At 47.8% G+C, this 23,502-nt stretch overlaps 1 protein-coding gene across 1 annotated transcript; it reads left to right on the top strand.

The window, feature by feature from the left end:
* The first annotated feature begins 2,434 nt into the window (after positions 1–2,434).
* On the top strand, positions 2,435–21,968 carry LOC116836889 (tumor necrosis factor receptor superfamily member 10A-like). The gene is made up of 10 exons (XM_032800867.2): positions 2,435–2,787; positions 11,935–12,073; positions 14,327–14,458; positions 15,785–15,899; positions 16,109–16,197; positions 16,430–16,534; positions 17,205–17,236; positions 18,301–18,510; positions 19,417–19,489; positions 20,164–21,968. The coding sequence occupies exons 1-10, from the start codon at positions 2,728–2,730 to the stop codon at positions 20,454–20,456; spliced, it is 1,248 nt and encodes a 415-aa protein (XP_032656758.1). The 5' UTR covers positions 2,435–2,727; the 3' UTR covers positions 20,457–21,968.
* Positions 21,969–23,502: the final 1,534 nt, after the last annotated feature.

A 23,502-nucleotide genomic window follows, 5' to 3' on the forward strand; every position in this document is an offset into this window, starting at 1 on the left:
TTTCAGCCAGGATCTATCACCTAGTTCACTGTTAATTTCCTTGTCCTTCAGGTATTATTAATATCATGAGTAGAGATGAAGGGAGAAATACATTAGGACCTGTCTTCTCCTTTCACCTTTTCTTTTAAAATGATCTCCTGCTGAGGTTCTAGAGACAGCCAGACTGTGGAGACAGGGAAACTTAGCTGATACCTGGTGATAGTCCTGATAACTAGGTGATAATCCATTTGATTTTATTGACATCTGACTGAGACATCAGTTTGCCTTATTGTCTTTGAGTACTGGTTTGTGGCTATGTCTACACTAGAGGCATTAGAGCAGCATAGCTATACTGCTGTAAGATCTCTCGACATAATTAAACCATCCCCAACGAGCAGCTGTGCACAGTCCCACTTATGCTGGTGAAACTATGTTGCTCAGTGTGTAAGTGTTTTTTTCACACCCCTGAGCGACATCAGTGGTAGTATAGACATGGCCTTAGACTATGTCTTAGTAATATCATATAGTAGAATCTTATCACTTTACATACAATGTTGCCACACATATTTTACCAGACAATAATGATCAGCAAATTATGAGTTTTCAAATGATACCTCCCATATACTTGTGTAAAATCCATTATAGTTTTGGAAAAAGTGGGGACATAGGGATACAGACTGTCACAGCCTCTTCAAATCATTCATATTTTACTAGTCATCATAAGAGTGGCCCTGGACTCATTCTGTTTCTCTGTTTTAAAATCCAAGCTGAAGATTCCTCTGGGGTTTGATTATCACAGGTGGCATGCATCCACATTCAGATAACAGTGCTCAACACAGCTGAAAATCAGGTTCTTATTGTCATTTGAGTCTTTGTTTCTTATTCTTGTAAGCATATTTTACTGATCTTATTATCATCCAAGGCCAGGAATTAATACTATCAAACCACTTCTCATGTGTTTGTAAAATGCAGTGTATGTGTTTGGCACTCAGTGAAGACATTCATATGATTGTTTATGGAGAATAGGGACATGCCCATATCACTTTACTAATGCATCAAAGACAGTGCCTGTGTGGGTATTTCCAGCATAAGGCCTGATCACTGCAAACACTTACCCAACTTTACTACGATGACTAGTCCCTGGGGCTAAAGTTCAGTTAAGCACGCGTGTAAGCATTAGCAGGATCTGAGCCCAAAAGGCAAGAAAGACAATCTGATATAGGCAAATAACAAAAAAGCAATCGTAAAGAAGCATAACACCATTTCTTCTCAGTTTACCCTTCATATTTAAAATTTTATTAAAAAATGTTTAAAAATAGATGATACAGAGTGTTGAAAATTCAGTTATTAGTCATCGGGGGTACCATACAGAGTATAGGGAGATGTTAGTATTTTGATATGGGATAGCACATAACACATACAGTCTGCAGTATCCCCAGTGGAGGGATTTAAGGTAGATGAATCAAGGTACAGTCAGCAAGCAGTGAGGGTACATCACTCATACAGGAATGACAGGCAATCATAGATATAAAGAAGTGGGCCAAGTAATGAGCATAGGATGACCCTCATATGGTGGAGTTCAGTTCGATTCAGGGGATAAGGTCCAAAACACCCACACCCCAACCTCCCCAGCAGCTGCCAGTCAGAGTCCTAAACAACAGGATTAAAGGTAAAGAACAACAAAATGTTCTTCCCCCTTTAATGCAACACTGAAGATGGGAAACTGGTCATTAGAAAGCAGGAAATTGGTCTCCTCCACAACACTTGCTCAGCCTGGCTGCATTGTTTCAATATCAGCAATGATGTCTTGGGGTTTAATTTGCACTCTTGCAGAGTTAGCAATAAGGTAAGTAACTTTAGGCTTGCTCCCTCACTCCCTCAGATTGGTGTAAATCAGGCATCACATGGATTCAGTCATTAAATATGTGTGAGATCTGAATTGGATCCTTTAACTTTTGGAATTTCCTCCTGACTTCACTTGGAACTGAGAACTCTGCCTTTACATCATGCAAACTATTGCTTTTAAATTATTTGTCTTGTTTTGTTCTTGCTGTTGTTTTAAGGCAGTGAACAGAGAACTAGATTAAACTTTTAACTAAAGCCTCCATCCTGCAGTCACTTAAGCACACGAGTAGGTTTACTGAAGGGAGTAGTTTTATTGAACTTGGGTAACCCCTTGATGATGACCTGTTCTGTTCATTCCCTCTGGGGCACCTGGCATTGGCCACTGTCCGAAGACAGGATACTGGGCTAGCTGGACCAATGGTCCGACCCAGTAAGGCTGTTTTTATGTTCTTGTCTGCAGGACTGGGGCCCTAGGCACATGCAAAACGTTTCCCTCTCCAAATGAGGGGCATTACTCACATGAGTAAAGTAACACATGCATGAGAGTTTGCAGGATCAGGGCTCCCTTCTTGCAGTGCAGTTCAGTGACGGACCATGCCCAGGTGCCTGCAGCTAACTCGGTTTGGAGAGAGAGGTAGGCACAGATCTACATCTCTAGGTCTAAGGGCTGGATCCTCCCACGCCCGCCCCTCCTTCTGCCTCTGGGCTCCTCCTCTAAATTGCTTAGTGCAGCTTTCACTTACTTGATTACTGACTAGCGAGCCGTACGGATCGTTCGCCAAGGAGCTCCCTGAGACCAAGGCGCTTCTGTGCTGAGGATATAGACGTACAGAGCCGCAAATTAGGAGAGCTCTGCCCGGGATAGCGGGGCACTAGGAGTGGTGTCCCTTCCTCGCCGGCAGGATGAGCCCGGGGCTGGCCAGCATGAGTGCTAGCCTGCTGCTGCTTCTCTGCCTGCTCGCGGTGAGCCAGCCCCGGGTGTCTCAAGGGAAGGGGGGGGCTCTAGGACCCGGAGTGCCCCTTCACCTGGGTGCAGGCTGGGCTGGGCTGGGCTGGGGTCGGAGCTTCCTAGGTCTCTTCTCTGCTGCGGAACGTGTCTGGACTTGTGCGCGCCTTTCCTCGCTATGGCGGGGGGGTAGAGCTAGGGGTGGGATCGCCTGGATAAGCAAGGCAGGGGGAGGTGGCTCACCTGGGTAGGTGTTTGGGGGGGGGGGGTGCGTTCACCTGGGCACTTTTCAAGCCGTTTTTATATGTATGTAACGGGGGGGCGGCGAAGGCAGTTGATCACAAGAAGCCGGTGTGGACAGGTTTGTGCGCTAAAGACTGCGTGTGTGAAGACTTGTCCTACCCCTAAGGGAGAAGCCCCCCCCTCCAGGGATAGCCCTGTCTACACCGGGGGTTAGGCCCTACCTTACTGGGGGTGGGCTTACGAGCGATGTAGTTACTCCCATATAGGTCTGTCGTGTAGACCTGGCCTAGTACCTGGAGAGCGTTGGTGACTGGGGTTTGCTTTGTGCTCTGGCTGAGGTTCCCAACTCGCTGCCTAGCCCCAAGAGACTTCAGGCTCCCCTGCGCCGCAGAGGTGGCGGGGGACTTTCCCCTCTCCTGGATTCTGAGGGTAGGCTCCCTGTGCAGAGGTTTCCTGCTTGGATCCTGCTGCTGCCAGCGGCGCTCCAAGAACGTGTCAGCTCCGTGTCTTTGGGCGTCTCTTCTAGCGATGGACTTACCAGTTTGTTTAGAGAGCATTTGGGTTTAGTAACTTTTTGGGCTCACTTCTGCTGCTCTTACAGAGGAACAAGGGACTTTTTATTTTCTAAACTAATAAGGTTTGAATTTTGGGGAACGTGGGTCTTAGGATGTGAACTTCTTAGTATATTTTGGTAGTGTGTATACTCTATATAGTAGGGATGGGCAAACTTTTTGGCCCAAGGGCCACATCAGGGTTCTGAAACTGTATGGAGGACTGGGTAGGGAAGGCTGTGCCTCCCCAAACCCCTGACCCATCCAACCCCCTCTGCTCCTTATCCCCAGACAATCCACTCCTGGGACCCAACCCCCCTCTACTCCCTGACTGCCCTGACCCCTATCCACACCCCTGGGACTCCCATGCCCCTTTACCATGAGACTTCTGGGACTTCCACACCTATCCAACCTTCCCTGACCACTGTGTGCCCCTCCACCCCATCCAACGTCTCCTTGTCCCATGACTGCCTCCCAGAACCCCCTGCCCCTTATCCAACCCCCCTGCTCCTTGCCCCCTTGCCATGCTGCTCAGAGCAACAGGACTGGCAGCCATGCTGTTGCACCTCCCGGCAGGAACTCGCAGCTGGAAAGCGCTGGTGGCTTGGCAAGCTGAGGCTGTGGGGGAGGGGCCAGAGGCTAGCCTTTCCGGCTGGCAGCTCAAAGGCAGGGCAGAACGGTCCAATGGGCCGGATGCAGCCCACAGGCTGTAGTTTCCCGGCTCTGTGCTATAGCTTGGAGACTCCTGGAAAAAATGGGAGTTTTGTCATTGGCTTCAGTGGAGGCAGGATTTCGCTCATGATCTGTAGTTCTATTTGGTTGCTGGAAGTGCAGTTCCTTTGTGGATTCTGGCCTGTCCATGCTGTGGTTGAAACCAGACTAGGCACTGCTGTGCTCAAAACAGCAGTCTCATACCTTGTCTCTTTCCATGTTCCTCCTCCAGTTGATTTCCCTTTGTTCTGCTATTGACAGCCTTTATTATAATCTGTAGTTGCTTCTCCCACTCCCTCATCTGTGCCTCTGTCTCCTGCCCTGTATGTCAAACACTTGTATGAACTCCCTTGGGCAACCTGGTGGAGATGCTATCAGATCTAACTTTTTAGAGGGCGGGGGGGGGAAGCACACCCCAAGCAACATACTGAAAGAAACAGTTAGGAAGTGATGTGCTTCACATACTGATCATGTCATTAGCATCACCCTCTTCCTTCCTCTTGTTACCCCATAATTGCTGAGTCATGTTGGAACTTGACCTGGACTTGGCTAATTTTACTCAGGTGACTAGATCCCTTGAGCTCCATCTGGGAACTACGTTAGGGCTCCTCCCAGGATTAAAGTTAGAGTGGTTCAAGTGTCTGCAAATCAGGGTCTTCACCTATAAGGGCTTTGGGCAGAGTGCATGGCTTCATTTGTTTCTGTGAAGCACCTAAAATGCTTTTGCGTACTTAAAAAAAAACAACAACAAAAAAACTTAAAACTGTAATCTCTCTGGGGCACGGGTCATGAAGCGTTATGTCAACTTAGAAGTGTCTTACAAAATGCAGTATAGAGTTAGTACTGTTTCCTTCACTGGTGTGGACATCAAAGCTTTTTTCAGAATGTTGTAAGCCTGGTGTAGATTCACGGCTGGCTACTTTAAGAACATAAGTGATCTCTCTCCTACCATCCATCTCCAACTTCTGACAAACAGAGGCTAGGACACCATTCCTTACCCATCCTGGCTAATAGCCATTAATGGACTTAACCTCCATGAATTTATCCAGTTCTCTTTTAAACCCTGTTATAGTCCTAGCCTTCACCACCACCTCAAGCAAGGAGTTCCACAGGTTGACTGTGCACTGTGGGAAGAAGAACTTCCTTTGATTTGCTTTAAACCTGCTGCCCATTAACTTCATTTGGTGGCCCCTAGTTCTTCTATTATGGGAACAAGTAAATAACTTTTCCTTATTCACTTTCTCCACTCCAGTCATGATTTGATATATCTCTATCATATCCCCCTTTAGTCTCCCCTTTTCCAAGCTGAAAAACCCTAGCCTCTTTATTTCTCCTGATATGGGACCTGTTCCAAACCCCTAATCATTTCAGTTGCCCTTTTCTGAATCTTTTCTAATGCCAGTATATCTTTTTTTGAGATGCTCCAAAACTTGGTTTTATTGGCAGGAGAGGAAAAGTGTGTGTGTGAGAGAGAGACACTAGAACCATGCTGGCCCCGAACAATAATTTAAGGGGGGAAAACAGATCTATTCTATCTTGTATTGCAAATGGGGTACTGTGGTTCTGGGTTATATTTAAAATGTGTCTAGTTTCCTTCTCTGCTGCAAAAATATATTGATGTCCAATGTGACAGTCCAAACTATGTTCAAACCATCTTGTTTCATGTTCTGTTTCCATCCTTGTTTGAGCAGGGCCTTAGGAGGGGCTTGCTAAATAACCATATATTGTACTAATGTCACCTTTTGTTCTCCTGAACTGTATTAGGAGCTATCAGTGGCTGCTGTTGGTGAAATTCACTCCTGTGTGAATAGCCAGCACCATTTAAGTGGTGCCCAGGCTTTGCTGTGGCTCTGTGCATGGGTGGTGAATTTCATGCTGTAATGGACTCGTACTGCACTAAATAGCAGTCTGCATAATGGACTATAACTGCCCAGGCCTGTCTTCTGGTGGGGGAATTATGCTCTCTATTCTCCAGGCTTGCCTCTTAAAAATATCTCTGATCTGGGAGGGGTAGCCCTGCAGACCATTATGTATTAATATTACTAGGGTGAGTAACTTTAAGAACATCCATCTCCTCAGGGGTGACTGATTTATGTTTCCTGTTTCCATCTCAAAAAGCCTTCCCCTGGCTGTATGGCACGTGCCTCTTGTGTTTTAGCTTCATGAGCTCAGTAGAGGACTCTTGCTGGCAAATCTGTGCCTAGGATGGCCCAGATATGGGCCTGAGTATACTGCTTGGGTGAAGTCCATGTTGGTGGAAATGCTGTACAGTCAAAGGCTAAGCCAGTTCGTCTGAAGGCTGAGGAAGGATTCCCGTTGACTTGAGTGGAAGGGGGATTAGGCTCCTGGACAGGGATGTTACAGGTTTTCTCAGCAGATGAGGGATGTAGCCATGTGACCTTCACCCCACCAATATGTCTTAACTTTGAGATGGAGGGACCAACCCAGTCAGTCCTTGGTGTCTGTGCTGGGTGGGAAGGGGTTAGGGAAGAAGAAAGGTCTTATGGTTAAAACACCGGGTTGGAAGTAGGGTTTTATTCCAGATTCTGCCACAGATGGATGATGAATATGTCTTTAACACATAGTACATCTGGGCTCTGAGCCTCTTCCTCCACCCCCCACCCCACCCCATAAGACTTGGGTCAGCAAACACTCAGGACCCAGATCCTAGAATCCGTTTGGGGGCCTGGGGCTGATCCCAAGTCCCGCTGTGATTTGCGTCCAAACCCTAGCATTTTGCATTGTGAACACAACTCAAGCCATGGACCCAAGTCAGAGGGTCGGCATGGTGCAGTATGGGTACATTAGTATGGCTGTCAGACCTGCGTCTAGCAGTGCGGATGCTAAGGCATAGACTTAGAAACACTGAGTCCATGAGCTCGGGTTTGCTATGCAATATAGACTCACCTTATGTGATCTCAGGCAAGTTTCTTAATCTTTTGTGGCCGTTTCCAAGCTTCTAAACAGGGGATATGTCCGAACCACACGGGGCTGAGGCTTAATGTAAAATGTGCCCTTTGAGGATCGCCCAGGGCTTTACAGTTTAGATTTTATCCTTTTGAAGGGAATAGCCCGGGAGCTGTCTTGGGGTGGCTGATGTAAGGTGCTGCTGTTGGGCATCTGTTGATAACATTATCTCATGTTCAAAACATTCTGGTGAGCTTCTATTTGCTCCCTTTCTTGGTGAGTTTCAAGTCTTGTGTTTATTGAGACCTGCCTAAGCTACAGATGAAGCTGTTTTTGTTAGAGTTGGGGTTGATAGTGACTGTAACCTGGTTGTCTAACCTGCAATTACAGGCTTTATTACTGAGAGGTGAAAGCAAACTTCATTACCTGTGGGTAATTCAAGTGGATATGTGGATTGTTGGTGAAGCTGTAAAGACCTTGTGTTCAACTTGATGGCATGTCTGTGTTTGTCCATTTGTATCTATCACAATCACTCTGGAATGCTGCATCTGATCAGTTCCAAAATTTCCAGGAATGCTTTCAGTATCAAGGGCCAGAATCCTATTAAGTTTGCAAGTGGAAGTCAGAAAACTGAAAGGAGGAAAATGGGGGATACACATTGAGCCCTTGCCATCTGACTAGTGCAGCTGTAACTTTAAGCACCTCTGCAATTGTCTAGATTGGCAGTTCTCAAATTGTGGGTCGGGACCCCATTTTAATGGGGTCATGAAGGCTGACTTACTCAGGTCCTGGGGCTGAATCCTGAGGGATTCAGTCCTGGGCAGCAGGGCTCAAGTTACAGGTCCCGTGTCTGGGGCTGAAGCCTTGGGCTTTGGTCCCCCTGCCTAGGACAGTGGGGTTCGAGTGGGCTCAGGCTTCAGTTCTACCTTCTAGAGTCATGTCACTTTTGTTGTCAGAAGCAGGTTGTGGTGCAATGAAGTTTGAGAACCCCAGGTCTAGATCAAACAAATGGCCCTATTAACCCCTTCCTGCATAATACCCCTGCTCCTCCTTCCAGTAGAGAGTCATTCAGGGTGTCAACAGGTTACAATCTCCCAGACAAATCAGGGGATGTATGGGGATGTGCACACAGCCCCTGACAGAAAGGGAGAACAGGGACCCTTGTATGTGGCTATATAGAACCCCTGGTGGAGGGGAAACTGGGGAACCATGGTGTGGGAGTGCACAGAGCTCTTGGCATAAGGAAAAGTGGTGTGGGTGTATGGAGGGGAATGGTTGTGTGGGGAATGGCACGTACACAGCACATGGAATGGGGGGCACACAGGAACCCCCAATGAGGGGAGTTGCAGAGCCTTTGCTTTGGAGGGGGTGGGTGGCACCCAGGGTGCTTGTCGGAGGAATGGAAGAGTGCAGGGAGCTCCTGGTGGGTTCAGTAACTCTGCCGACCCAAGCTGGTGCATGCTCCCCTAGTTGCATCTATATACCAGCGTGTGCATGGGGTTGTAACCTCCCTAGCTGTATAGAGACATTTCCCTATACCCACTCCTTACTAGCAGGCAACCATGTGGGAGACTCTGGCTCTGTCCCTCTCCAGAGGCTGGGAGTTCTGTAGGGTGAACAATTTGTGGTTTGTTTTTTTGTTGTTGTTTTTTTTAAGGGGTTGGGGCTCTTTTCATGCATGTCCTCACTGCATGAGCTTCAAGATCCCATGGCTCAGGGTTCTGGCCAACTTCCATCCCAATATTCCACCCCCACAGTTTCAGTACCATGAGGTATCCTTGCCTCCAGCCCTAAACTGTGTCAAGTTGTTTTGCATCGTTCAGTAGCAGCCACTTCTCCTTGCAAAGGTGTGTGATGCAATCCTGGATCAGGGAGGTGTTCTTGAAGTGCTTTGGGATCTGTTGGGATGATGAGTGCAGCTACAATGTCAGTGGTATTGCTGCAGGTGGCTGTGATGTGATGCCTTGAGTTGATGGATTTGTACTGGAGTAACTGAGGATAAGGAACATCCTCCATTGCAGGGCTCTGGAGTTTCCTTTACCTCAAGCTTTGACCCAATCATATGGTTAACCAGGGGATGGCTGTGGCTCTGGGATGATGGGTGGGGGAAACCAGGGGTGAATTTCACTCGTGTCCATCCAGCAGAAGATCTGTGTGTGCTTGAAGAAAACAAGAGAGTCTCTCCTGGCTGCTGATGTGTACTTGAAAGTGTAGCCCTGATGCTGCAAAGAACAAACAGAAGGGTTTGCGCTCTCTATGGGATGGGGGATGGCCTGAAGAATGTTTACGGATCTGAGTCATCCTAGGTTCAGGGAGCACTATTGCATGAAACCAGCTGCAGCCAGTTTCCTAGCTCACACCCTCCCCAGTAGTTGGGTGGAGAAAGAGTGTGTGTTGACAGCGTTGGGAGAAGTTTACACAGCTCGGATCTGTGCAGTTATTTAATGTCAAGTGCATTTTAATTGTTTCAAACCTTGTTTCCTACAGACATTTTTTTTTTGTTTTTGTTTTGTTAAAGCTGCTCCTGGCTCATTCAGGAAACTTTCCTTGCTGCTAAAAAATAAAATAAAATTAGTGTTGCTTCCAACTGGCCTAGAAAGATTGGGATGAGTGAGGAAGGACTAGCACAGGTGGTGCCAGAGACTGGGGAGGGAGGAAAAATGGTCTCTTTTTATAACCCCCCCACCACCACCACCACACACACAAAAAAGAAAGGAAGGGAGTGGAAGCTTAGTTTAGTGGAGGGATGATGAAGGCCTGTGGAATGCAGAAAGTGCTGCTGGGATTTTCTCCATTGTTCACTCCATAAATTTAGTGTAGGGTGTGGGGGAGGTGGAGCTATCAGAGCTGTGCCCCCAGCAGGAGAATCTAAGATCTTCTTCGTATGCTCCCCCAGCTCATCCTATTTGGGCGTGACCACATCCTCCTTCACCCCGTACTTGCTTCTGCAGTTGGACCAGGCTGATTTGTAGCGGGTAGAGACACTACATCCCACTGTCTGTTTCTCCATCTCTTGCTCCTTCCTTTTCTCCCTCCCTCCCTGGTAAGGAGTGCGTATGGGAGTTTGAGGAAGATTGCAATTTGATAGTTTTGTCCAGGTGTGAATAAAAGTGGGAATCAGGGCCACCAAGAGCGGGTTTGGGCCCCGGTGAAAATTTTTTTTTGGGCCCCAGTGGGAACTAGTGAGGAGGAGCAGATGGGTGGGGAGTGGTAGAGACTAAGGGTCTGTTATGGAAACAGGTAAAAGGGCCACCCAGAGGAGACCCCCCTTACAGAAGGCTTCTCTCAGCACATGCCACAAGAAAAGATGAGTCCCTGTAACTTCTGGGAGCCTCTTGGATTCTGTCTTCCCACAGCAAGGGTGCTTTCCCTGGATTTGTTGGGCCATCTGGCTTGCCGAGGAAGCTTAGGGCTGGAAGTTGGGGAAAGCTGGATTCTATGGCTAACCTGTGACCTTCAGCAATAGAAGAACTTCTCTGTGCCTTGGTTCCCCCCATATGTACTTGTGGGGGTAGATAATGGTGCCTGCTTCTATAAAGATGCTCAGGTGAAAGGTGCAACAATGTTGTCCCGCAGAGGGGCTGGCTGCATTGTGACATGGAGCTGGTATTTTGGCCCAAGATAAATCCAGGGGGTATCCACACAATAACTCTAATATGACCTCTAGAAGGTGAGGTCTGATGCAACATCCTCATATGAAAGAGTAATGACTAGAGCAGATAAAAAACAGGCCATGGACTTCCTGATCTTCTAGACCAGATAAAGGGGGAATAACACAAGGTTACCTCATATTCAAGGCTGTTTACGAGGCCAGAGCTCTCAGTGAACTGTGATACTGAAGTTTGAGTCACTCTGAGCTAGGGTGACCAGACAGCAAATGTGAAAAATCAGGATGGGGGTGGGGGGTAATAGGAGCCTATATAAGAAAAAGACCCCCAAATCAGGACTGTCTCTCTAAAATCAGCAAAAAGAACAGAGTACTTGTGGCACCTTAGAGACTAACAAATTTATCTGAGCATAAGCTTTCATGGGCTACAGCCCACTTCATCGGATGCACAGAATGGAACATTACAGTAAGGAGATATATATAACCCACCCACACACACACACACAGAGAACATGAACAGGTGGGAGTTGCCCTACCAACTCTAAAGGGCCGTGGACATCTGGTTACCCTACTCTGAGCGGGCTGTTGGTGTTTTTCTTCTGGCATAGCTGGCAAACTTTTAGTATCCTGGGGGGGAGGGGCAGGCAAGGCAATGATGCTTTTGCATATGCTCCCCTTCCTCCTCCTCCTCCACCTCAATCCCACCACAATTGACCGTTCATTCCCAAGCACCAAACATGGGTGGGAGAGGACTATTACAGGGAAATCTTGAAAATCCTGCACCCTTCTGTAGGTCCTTACATCCGGGGGATCCCAATAAACCTTTATTAACCTCTCCAAGGGGTTGAGGACCTTTGTTCCCTGAGGAGATATGAGCAAAGAGAGGGGAATGAAGTGCCCAAGGCCACCCAGTGGCAGAGCTGGGACTAGAACCAGGTGTCCTTACTCCCAGTCCTTTGTCCATATCTTTTTTTTTTTTTTTTTTTTTTTCCTTTGAGTATCTCCCAGTCTGGATCACCACGCAGCTGTCCCCTCCTCCCCAATCCCCATGCTTCCCAGCCTTCTCATCTTCAGCCAGACGCTGTTGCTTCAGCAAATCAGCCACCCAAACTCAACTGACCCTCTGTCTTTAAATCTATTTTTAGCATGAAACCAAATCAGCAAGTGTCTCGCTGGCCCAGGATCCAGAGGGGCCCCAGTTGATCCCTGTAGCTTTGAGTCGCAGCACAGAGGACTCCGAGTTCTACCAACACGAAGATCATCTTTGCAGAAAGTGCCCTGCAGGTATGATGCTCCCAGAGCTGCCTCGTCTGCTCCCCTCTCTTCTGCCCACCTGCCTGCACTGTCCCTGCTCTGGGGATAACTAGGAAACTCAGCTGTCCTGCAGCTGCCTGCTGTGTCCTGGGCCTCTGCTATCAAGCCCTGCTCTGTCCTCATCCTGGGGACACGAGGGTGACTTTGCTGTCTAGCTCTTTCCCTCTCCTCCTTTACCATCCTGTAGGGGGCATCAGACTCTCCACCCACTGCCCTGTCCTAGGTGTACATGGGGGGTGTGAGTTTCCATTGCAATAATGCTGCCTGCTCCAGCTGTGCCTGGTGCATGTGCCCCTGGGTCTCTGTGTCCATGTCCACCCCTCCACCGCCCAATGATACCAGAGCAGGGGTTACCAGTAGCCTGAGAGTGGGTAGCAATCTCCATCTCATTCCTTCACTGGTGCTCACTCATCCATAATAGCAACATAGGAATTACTAGACTGGACCACACCAGTGTCCCTCTAGTATAGAATCCTGTCTCCAACAACGGTCGGCTCCAGATGCTGCACAAGATGTAAGATCCCCATGTCAGTTCTAGGGTGGCTCCCCCTTTGCCCCCATTCCGTGGTCTGCTCCAGGAATGTCTCTCGGGTCCCAGACCTCTAACCATCACCTCTCTGTGAGCAGGGAACCACGCTCCTCTCCTTCCTGACTAGGGGCTTAGGCTTCCAGGCCCCTTGCTTTTATCCTGGTAGGTCTGATGAATGTCCAGCCCCTGCACCTTGGTTTCTCTCCAAGGGCTATGAGTGGTGGTGATTGTTATGACTGAGCAGCTTTTCTAAAGCAGAGTATGTTTAGTTAGTGATAAAAAGGCTCTTGGCGAACTTATAAAACAATAAAAGGATCTAAATGCTTTCCCAGTAACATCCTCTCCTCCCATTCCCCTCAGTCTTATGGAGACCCCTGGCAGTTCTGCCTTTTCCACGGTACAAAAGGTCCTGTCTATTTGAGTCAAAACAAAGGTCCCTCTGTCAGGTGAAACTGGCTCCTTATACCCCAAACTCTTGCTTTGTCTGCCAGCCTCCTGCAAACAGGTCATTGCCCTCTTCTCAGGGGGTGTGGGTGGGTGGTCATGTGTAGTCTTGGAAGGATTAGATTTTTTTTATTAAAAAGCAGGTAAATGTGTTTTTGTTTTTGTTTTGTCTTGTTTTGTTCCCCCCCCCCCATATACTCCCAAACAAAAAATACCACTGATTGAAAATCACAGATAGAAAAATGCTGTTTGGGAACATAGTTTGGATTTCAGGATATTAATATTGTATGTTTTGACATGCAATGTTGACCATTTGTTTAACAGTTACAAATATTTAATGTTTTGAATCTCAATGTCTGTCACTAAAGGATTACTGCCTGACCACCCAAACTTTCCACAGCTGTGAAAATTTAAATAAGCACTGATATTTGTCAAAATTTATAATTAGGCTGGCAGCATAGGCTTATGAGTGGGGGTGGGAAGAGGGTCCTACAGAAGACCCAGCCCCTAATATTGGGACAATCCTGATTTAAAATCAGGACATCTGGTCACCCTAGTAGCCTCATAGGGCTGGCCAGCTGCACAACCTGCTCTGAGATTTTGCATGAATTCCCCACCCCTTTCCCTTTTGTTCCAGAGTCTGTAGGCCTCCCAAGCCAGATGCACATATCTAGAACATCTATTGACATCAAGGGCTAGTCTGAGGGCCCACATAGTCTGACTCACCTCAACATAATCTTTGAAATGTTTCCTGCTTTTGGGAGCTGTCTCAGAGATACAGACAAGTCAGAACATTAAATACAATGGTCTCAAGACACTCCTGTGGTCGTCATATCTCATTCCACCCCTGCAGGAGGTAGACGTGTGATAATCTGCCTCCAGCATAGTCTCCTCCTGGGCTTCAGGAGTTAGAGATGGGTTTAAGCCCTGAAGCAGGAGATTTTAATATCACTTCCAACATTGTTCTAATTCTAGGTTATCCTAATTATTTATTAGGATATCCATGTAAATCTGTTTTTTGAACCTTGCTAAGTTCTTGCCCTTAACTTCCTGAGTCAGAGAGTTCCACAGTTTAATTACACATTATGTGGGAAGTGTTTCCTTTTATCAGTTCTGAGTTTGCCATTTTTGATTTCATTGAATGCAGGTCTAGCCCTTTATTCATGGAAATGCCACCTTTGTACTCTTTGTCCTATATCTATCTATCTATCCATCTCTCTCTTCACATATCTCCTCCTCCTTTCCTGCAGGTTTCCATGTTGAAAAGCATTGTGTTACCTCGAACACTAGCGGGAAGTGCTCTCGGTGCGAAGAAGGAGCTGAATTCACAGAGTACCCCAATGCGCTTCCCAAGTGCCTGACTTGTCGTGTCTGCAGAAAAGGTACTGAGGAGAAATAGATGCTGAGGTCCTCTGCTCCTCCAGGGGGCAGTTTTTCCACTGTGCTCAGTTCACCATGCTAGTTTGAGCCAAAACATGGAGGGATTGTCAACTCTGTGGGACAGGTGGTTGGTTCTGTTCGTACAGTGCCTAGCATGATGATCTGCTGGTCAATGACTGGGGTTGTTTGCTGCCACTACATTACAAATAAGTGGCTTACTCTGTGGTAAATGAGCTTGGCTGAGAGCATCTTGCATTAGAGAGGCTAAAAGTTACTGAGTGATGGGCAGATGCATAAGCCCCATGCATGGCGCTTCCTGCTGGCCTATTATTAGGATTGGTGTCTGGCTTTTGGACAGCAGAGCAGGCATAAGCAGGTGCAGCACCATCGACTCCATTGTACCTGCATATGCCAGGGCTGAATATATCCCATTATCTATATAAAATATAACAAACTGTAGGCAATTGTCAAGGCTTGCGAAGACCTTGAGTTCTGCAGCACAGACCTTTGCTTCTTGAGTTAATGTAGTACCAACTATCATCTGGCAGCAGTTGTAGGCTGTTATCTTCCCTGTGGACCAGCTGCTGTGGGTGGAGATGCAATCTATGCTTTACAAGTAGGCTGGAAGGATTAAACTCTTATTGGTAAATGTCAATTTCATGTATGTACACCCTGACACAAACTTCCACTGATGATGTCTGCAATTTACAGATGGGCAAAGTAAGCAAAATGCTGCTGGAGAACTTACTAGAGTTTGGTTTAAGGATATTTACTTTTTTATATTTTGACATGGGATGTTAACAATTTTTTTTAGCAGTTACAGAATTTCACTGTCATTTAATTGTCTGACCTTCCTTCCCAATGATTTCCCACAGCTGTAATAATTCCGATAGAAAATGCTTAAAAATCAACATTGATATCTGTCAAAATTATATTTGCGGGGAAGGGAGAGAAACATGAATTTTGCCTACCTTATTAACAAGCATGAGAACAGCTGTCTGCTCTTGGGTGTAGGGATGCAATCAATCAGTGCCTCCTACAGGAGTGGCTGAGGGAGGAGTCTTTGGCAAAGAATTCTGGGTAAATTGCTATGCTGAGGAAAAGTGACTCAGGATCTTGTCTGTGTAGAGCAGGCAGGATCTCTAGTCCTATCAAGAAGGAACTGAGCCCCTCAGTCCAAAGAGAGGTAACAGCCTCTACCTCATCAGATCCATTAATGCAAGAAAATCCCTTCTTGCTCATTACACCGATGTTGGATGCTTTGCCTTGGCAATGTGGGCTTGGGTGAGGTGGTGCTCTAACAGAGTTGTCTTTCCTATGCTCTCCAGATGAGGTGCAGCTGAGTAGGTGCAACAGCAGTAAGAACACACAGTGTACTTGCAAGAACGGTACCTTCTGCTCTCCAGACCATCCCTGTGAAATATGCCAGAGGTGCACACTCAGGTCAGAGCTGCTGCTATGCTGGGTTGGGGAAGAAACAGGGGAAATGCCTGACCCAGGCTGAGGGAAGTGGATGGGTCATCCATGCTGAAGCAGAAGCATCTGATGACTCTGCTCTGTAGGCTTGCTGTTGTCCTCATTGTGGGGAATTCTGGGGCTTCCCCTGGCTGGCTGGCCTCCCTCATTCTGATCTATTCTCATCTGTTTCCCAGGTGCCCCGAAGGAGCCATGCAGGTCAGTTCTTGCACACCGCAAAGTGACATCCAATGTGCACATCCCACAGGCCCGCCTCCTGTGGCAGGTAAGGGCACAGGGTTGTCGGGGGAGTGGGCATTGAGGGGGAGATGCCTGCAGAAGCAGTGGGAGTTCATGTTTAACTCGGTGCTGTACTTGAAGGAGAAAGGTGGGTGTTCAGACTCCCTAGGCCTGATTCCTTTCACTTGCTGCTGTGAATAAAAGGAGACTCCACTGGAATTGCTGGCTGAGAGGAGAATCTGGCTGCTTTTCATGAGGCCCCGTTTCTTCTCCTTCAGGCGGCATTGCAGGCAGGACGGCAATTTGTATTGTAGCGGTAGTCATCTTGATCTTGCTTGCAGTCTTGTGGTGGTGCTGGTACAGTCGTAGCTCGTCTTCTGGAGGTAAGAGATGCTCACAGAGCAGGGGTCATATGGCATGGGGTTGCGGGGGTACATTGAATCCAGGCAGTGAAAAGTGACTCGCTCAAAGTTTAAGAACACATCAGTGTTTTAGGGGGCCTGTATCTTGGGAAGGGATAGAGTTTGTGGGTTCCCATGTGTTGGCACATCCAGTCTTCAGGACTATCTGATGGTGCATGTGGATCTTAGAGCACTTTGGGAGAAGAATTATCAGCTTTGAAAAGAAAGGGTTTTTCAACCTTAACTGTGGTGAGGCCAGGTCCTAGCCTGGTCCTTTTTCAACCTGCAGGACACTTGTGGCCCAATCCACACACAGCTGTGGCCCACATGACATCCTCGGGGTGTGTGTGTCATATAACATACCAAGAGCTGCTTATGCAGCCCACAATGGTAAATAGGTTGAGAACCACTCCCCTAGTGTAATGGGGAAGGTGGTTTAGCCAGTTGTGGGTCTGGTGGTTGGGTTGTAGCAGTCAAACAGAACTCAAATGGCTTGACTGTGGGGTGGAAATGACTCAGTTCAGGCTTGGCTGCAAGCCACTTCCCTCTTCTCCATCCTTCTGCACAAGGAGCCTCTGCAAGGAAAAGACAGGAGGCTCAGGGGGAAGGCCAAAAGCTGCTAATCTTTTCCTGCTCCTCTTTCTCTTTCCAGGTGATTCAAGGAAGATGTCAGACAGCTTCAAGGTGAGTGTCACTTTGGTCAGCTGTGCAGTCTGGGCACAGTGGATTTAATCAGTCTGATTTTTTTACTCTGGTTTTACTCCCTCCCTCTTCGGGCTTTCAAAGATCTGCCTGTAACCAGAAAGCGTGAGCCTGTTAGGTTCCCATGGGATCTGCATAGGTCCAAGTAAGGAAGCTGCTACCACAGGGCTTCCAAGAGCATGTGGTGGGCAGCGGCTCCTTTTCCTTCACTGTCAGAAAGGGAGGGGCATTGGGCTGGAAGGTCTTGTAGTTATGGGGCTGGGGACTGTGGCAGTGCAGGGACTCACACGGTTGTGTGACTCAAGGCAATCTCTGGCCAAAAAGTTGTCTGCCCCGCTTCATCTTGGCATCTGTGAGGTAGCTGACAGCTGCACAGAAGCTGATATCTTGTTTGCATGATGGTGGTGAAACATCATCATCCCGTCCCCTTCTTCCCTGGAACCCGCCATCCCAGGCACAAACACAGCAGGCTGTTCATTTTTCATTCCCATCATTGTGAGGGGGGTGTCTGTCCCATCGCACTCTTGTTCTTGTGTCTTGAATGGAGATGTGACAGTGAGATGGTTAGGGGTTAGGTTAGTTGGGGAGGGTGCCAGGAGAGGGGAGCGTGAGGCCTGGGGTATGTATCTGAAAGTGTTGAGCTCCTGCAAGTTGGTCTTCTAATTTGAGTGTAGCCAAATTCTCAGAAAGCAGGTCTCTTCCAGCTGTAAATCTGTCTCAGATGAACAGTCTGGTTTAGTCTCTGAGGGGAGTTTAGATTCTACCCCTTCCTAGCAGAAATGCAGAGCGGTTGGGGCCCCCTCTTCCAGATTAGAGATTCTCAGGTTAGCCAGTATTTCATAGTTAGGCTTTGGGACCACATTCCAACCCTCCATCAAACTTGGGTGCTCAGAGCCCAGATTTGGGGGGTTGGGTCCTTCTCTAACTTTTACGGTAGCTTCTGAAATCTGCTGCTTCTGAAGTAGTGTCTCTACAGTCCTGATCCTTTGGAATTTGATATCTGCAGATGTGCTACTGCTGGTTTTAAAGAATTGTTTTTGTCTTAGTTTTCCTTAACAAAGGTGCATATCCTGTCACCACTGAGGAACTGCACTCGGGGGAGGCTGGCAACTCAGGACAACAGGCGGAATGAGCAGTTAGATCAGGAATCCCAGCATGGGTTGCTGGCTGTGTCAGACCCTAAAGAAGCAATAAGGAAGAATAGTCGATGTGAGACTACGGCTCTATCTGCAGCAGACAGTGCCCCCAAGCAGGAGGTAACTTACTGATGTGCCGTTACTGCATGTACTGGATCTAAGACTTAATTGGGTCGATCTCAGTCCCTTTTTTAACATCTGACCTGGTGCAAATTTCTCTTCTAACCAAGCAGCTTCTTGAGAGCTGAAGATCACGAGTTCAGTCTTTGCCATTATGGGGACTAGGGGCTTGTGGCCAGAGTGCCCTAGCATGAGTCTACAGATCAAGTGATTTTTTTTGGTCTCCAAGCCATGTCCCTGCCCTGTGGGACTGGCTGATCTAATGCTCCTGGCCAGGGAAGGAGTGAAGGTTAGCAATGCAGGATCTCCCACGCAGGCCTGGTCTCTTATGGCATGTGGAAGAAGTGAAGAATTGCAAGGTTGCTGCCTGCAGCACATAACAGTATCCTGGCTGAGCAGAAGGCTTGTTAACCCTGGGGTGCTGAATGCTCTGCATAAATACCATGGATCATGAGCAAGATCATGGCTGTTTACCTCCTCTTGTGGAGTGGCAGGGCTGTTCCCCATGTCCCAGATTGGGGGTCCCAGCATATCACTGCTAAGAAGGTTCAGATGATCCTTGTACAGTAGTCTTAACTGAAGAGTCTCACAGGAAGGGCAGACTACTTGGCATAAAATCTCCTGCATGGCTCAGCATCAGCCAGGGGAGAAGAGCAAAGTCTCCTTTTTGCTGGTGCTTACTGGTAGCTGGTAACATCAGCGTGCATTAGATTACAGGCTGCTGGGGGCTTCAGTCTGAGAATCCAGCCCAATAACCGTGGGATGGAGGCGATCCTGACAATCAAGAGCAGTTGTGCCCTGAGGCTCACACAGTTGTGCTCAGACCTGCCCCATTGCGATCTTTCTGTGTGTCAGCCTGTTGCCTATGATAACGGAGGTATGTTGTCATCTTCCCATGTGTTGCAGAGAAACCCAGCATCTCAAATGGTGAGCAGGAGGAGGAAATTGGTTCCAGGGAGAGGAAAGGACCCAATAGAGAGTAAGTGTTTGTTTGGGGTGGTCTGTTGTAGTGCTTTGGGCCTCCATGGGATGTGTTGTAGCCTTAATGGGTGCCTTCTGAGTGCCACCATGCAGCTAAAAACAGGGCTGGTCAAAATACTTCAAAAAGCTTTTGTGCTAATTTTTTTGCATAGAAACATGGAAGGGAGGAAAGAGAATAGAAATGGGAACTTGCAAATTTTTTGGTCAGAAAAACTTGGGGGGAGACAAGTCTTCTATGAACTTTCCCTTCATGTGAGAAGCCATTTCTTGAGGGGGAGACTGACACAACCTCCGCTAGCTCTGGATAAAAGTCCCCTCAGCCTGGCAGACATAGAATCCCTTGAGGAGAAAAGGAACCTTAGTGGGGATCATCCTTCCCATGTGTGTTCCTGACTGTCATATAGCTTGGGGATATCTAATTGGGGTCCAAAATCTGTGTCCCAGTGATCTTCATGGCCACGTGGGGAATAGGCCAGGGAAGAAGAATATTGCACAGTGAGTGTGGGTGGAGTTACATCCAGTCTGATGAGAATATAAGAAGCTGGCCTAGTGTGGCATGATGGGATGTGGAAGCTACCAGAACAGATGGCTGGGTTGCTAGAGCATAATACGTTTCCAGTGTCCCTACCTATCCTGTTCTCATTGGGTGCTTGTGCCTTGGCTCTCCCCCAGCTTTGCGGTGCTCCTTCGACACCTTCACTCAAGAAGTGCCCTTCAAGGACTGGAGACGGTTTGGGAGAGCTCTCCTCCTCACAGAAAATGAGATTGAGATCGCGGAGAGGAGTGACAAGTACTCACAGGAGCCGCATTACCAGATGTTATGCACCTGGCTGAACAAAGCAGGAGTAGGGGCTTCTGTCAACCAGCTACTGGAGACACTAGATAAGATTGATCTCAGGGGCGTTGCAGACATTATCTGCTCCAAGCTTATTGGCCTTTATGAGGAAGAAGAAGAATTAAACTGAGGAACAGGGTGGGATTGCCTTGCTTCTCTCCAAGCCAGAGCCATAAATGCCTCTGAAATCCTGGATACTCCCTGCCCAAAGATCTCCTGGGCTGCTCCTGAGTAAGGCATCCTTGGTAGATACCAGCTGGGCTGGGGGAGTTGGTTGTCTTTTAGAGACAAGAGCCTTGCAAGCCCTCTAGGAAGAGTGATGCTGCAAAAGCTGTTGAACAAACAGATTCTTCCTCTGAATGACCGAATCTAAGTCACTGTCAGACATCCAGGCTGGGATTTCCTTGTAACACTCTGTTGCAATGACTCTGCTAATATGTTACTGTGGAGCACCACTGGAATCTTACCCCGTGGGTATTGGCATCGCCTGGCTTTTTCCGGCTGCAGGGACTTGGCTTTTGGCAGCTGGAGGGAATTGCAACCGGCAAAGCTGGCATGTTTGTCATTCAGGGCCACCTCCGAAAGCTCTGACTAAATGTTATACCACCTGCTGCTGCTGGATGCTTTAGCCTTCTAGAAAACTTGACAAGCCTCAGCCAGCTGGCCAGAGCCTCTACCTCCATCTGTGAAAGGCAGGTTTTAATTGGTTCTTGGGTCATTTGTTACCTGCTGTACGTTTTAGCTGTAGCTACCTGTTTTATCTGCTGTAGGGTTAGACCATCTAGTACCTAAAACCTGAGGACTTTACTGGAGTGAGGGGCAGATAACTGTCTACCCTATTGGTACTGAAACTGTGATCCAGGGGGATTGTTGACTTCTAGAAGATGCCAAATCCCAGCAGAGAGGAATAATGGCTCAGTGGTTAGAGCACTACATGGGACTCGGGAGACCTGGGTTCACATCCTTGCTTTGCCAGACTTCAGGTGGGACCTTGGGCGAGTCCTCTGTGCCTCCATTCCCCTTCTGAGCAATGGGGAAAATAGCCCTGCCCTACCTCACAAGGGACTGTGAAGTTAAACATGTGTTCCTCCCCTATTGGATGCATAGGGACGCACTGTCCAGACACCAGTCCTAGTATCTTTTGTACATCGTTCAGGGACAATTTTATTGGCTGTTGCAATTACCTGCAGTTACTGAGCTGGCTGAACCTGACCTGTCTGCAAGGGGCATCCAGCCCTCCAACACACCAGATTGGCTGGTCTCAGCTATCCACCACGCCAGCCCTTGTTAGCAGGCCTCTGCTCAGCATGCAGATTGGACAGCAGTCACTTCCTCACCTCCAGCATCTCATGGAAAAGATGGAGGCTACTCATGCTTGAATGTCAAAAGTACCCTCACCTTCCCTGAAACAATCCCTCCCTGGGTTTTAAAGCTGTGCTTAAAACAAGAAGCAGGAGTAGATGCCGTATTTATTAGGAATTTTAAATGTAAATATTAACTTAAAAGGTAATATAAAAATAGGATTTTTTTTCCTGTGTGGTAGTTTATACAGAGCTCTAGCCCCACCAGTTTTTTTTAAATATTTCCAGTTTTTATACATGACTTGTATGAAGGAAGAATAAACTTTTTTTATACGCTAAAATGTCTCATTCTTCCCCCCGCCCACAGCCTTCAGCCATAATGTTGACTTAGTGGTCTGGGTTTCAATGGAGATCGAGCTGGTGTGTATCTACAGAGCTCACGCATTTACATCTAGTTCACACAGTTCATTGTGACTTACAATCTTCCCACACTGGTTTTCCCCTTCATGGTAGTAACCACAGCATAGCTAACTCTTGCTCCTGGGTATCTGCATCTCTCCACTCTCCACTAACCAATAACAGTCCTAAGACATTTGACACCCATGTGGCACAGCTATAAATTACACCAGGTGCATGGCAAAGGAGAATCAGACTTTCAGTGGCACTTGCCTGAAACCACCTTATTTTGTGTCAAAACCAACATTTGCCTGGCAGAAGCAAAGTCATCCACTGTAATAAGCTTTCTGCAGCTGGAGGTGGGAGTGGGGCCTCCTTGATAGGTTTGTGTGCATCAAAGCCAGCACTGACGCTCTTAATAAATTGCTGCATCTTCACTAACCCAGGTTGTAGAGAAACTGCACCGTAGGGAGCTTAACACAGATCTGACTTCCAAGGAAAGGCTGGCATGTTTCAAATGAGACACAAGCAGAGGGTGACATCTGGGTGCTGTACCCCCTACCAACTTCCCCATAATTGCAGAGGGAGAGGCTGGCTCCTAAGGCTAGCATGCCATTGGGCGTAAGGTTGACTTTTTTTTTTCCTGTGCACAAAGCACTGCCTTGGGCAGATGCTGAAGTGGATCTTAACTGATTGGGAGGTGGAAGCGGATGTGCACATCAAGTGGGCAGAAGATAAGTGCCCCTCCCAGGGAGGGGACCAGCAAAAGAATAACTGACCCTTTGTACAGAGAGGGAATAGGCAGCCCCATCCTGCCCTTGCCCACCTCCTAGGTCTCGGTTATTAAACCATGCTGCCAAAGCACATAAACAGGATTGTTGCCCTCAGTGGTCCCTGACTCCATTCTAGTTGTCACCAGCAACATTAACGCTAATGACCTGATCCAACAAGCAGGGAAACCAATGGAAAGTTTCCCTCTGAATGCATGGCTGTTGGATTAGACCCCAATTCCTCATCGTCTCCTTTGTCAGTTATTGCTTGGCTGTAGCCCAGCCTTGTGGAGGTGACTATGACTCATAGTGGAACTGACTCTCTGCTCTAGGTGGGGTAGTGAGTGTAAAATGCACACTGTTCTGCAACTGTCCCTGCCCTCTGGTGGGGAGCAGAGTAACCCCACCTAGGTGTAAACATATGATCCCTCAAGACACCTGTATATGAAACTAGCATCCTCCAAAGCTGCTGTGTGGGATAGCTCTTCCTTTAACACCTGCTAGGCAGGGCCAGACCAGGTTGCCAATGCCCCCTTTCCAAAAGCGATTACTCTGCCAAAGCACACATTCTCTCCCTTTGCCTTGTTTCCCTGACTCCCAGCCCTGAGGCACCACACTCAAATGGAGAGGGCACTAGACTAGATGCTGGCTCCTTAACATGGAGTTTTATGCCTGATTTGGATTCAGCTGATGGCAAATCAACTGCTCT

This window comes from Chelonoidis abingdonii, chromosome 2 (assembly GCF_003597395.2).
Source record: "Chelonoidis abingdonii isolate Lonesome George chromosome 2, CheloAbing_2.0, whole genome shotgun sequence".
NCBI lineage: Eukaryota > Metazoa > Chordata > Testudines > Testudinidae > Chelonoidis > Chelonoidis abingdonii.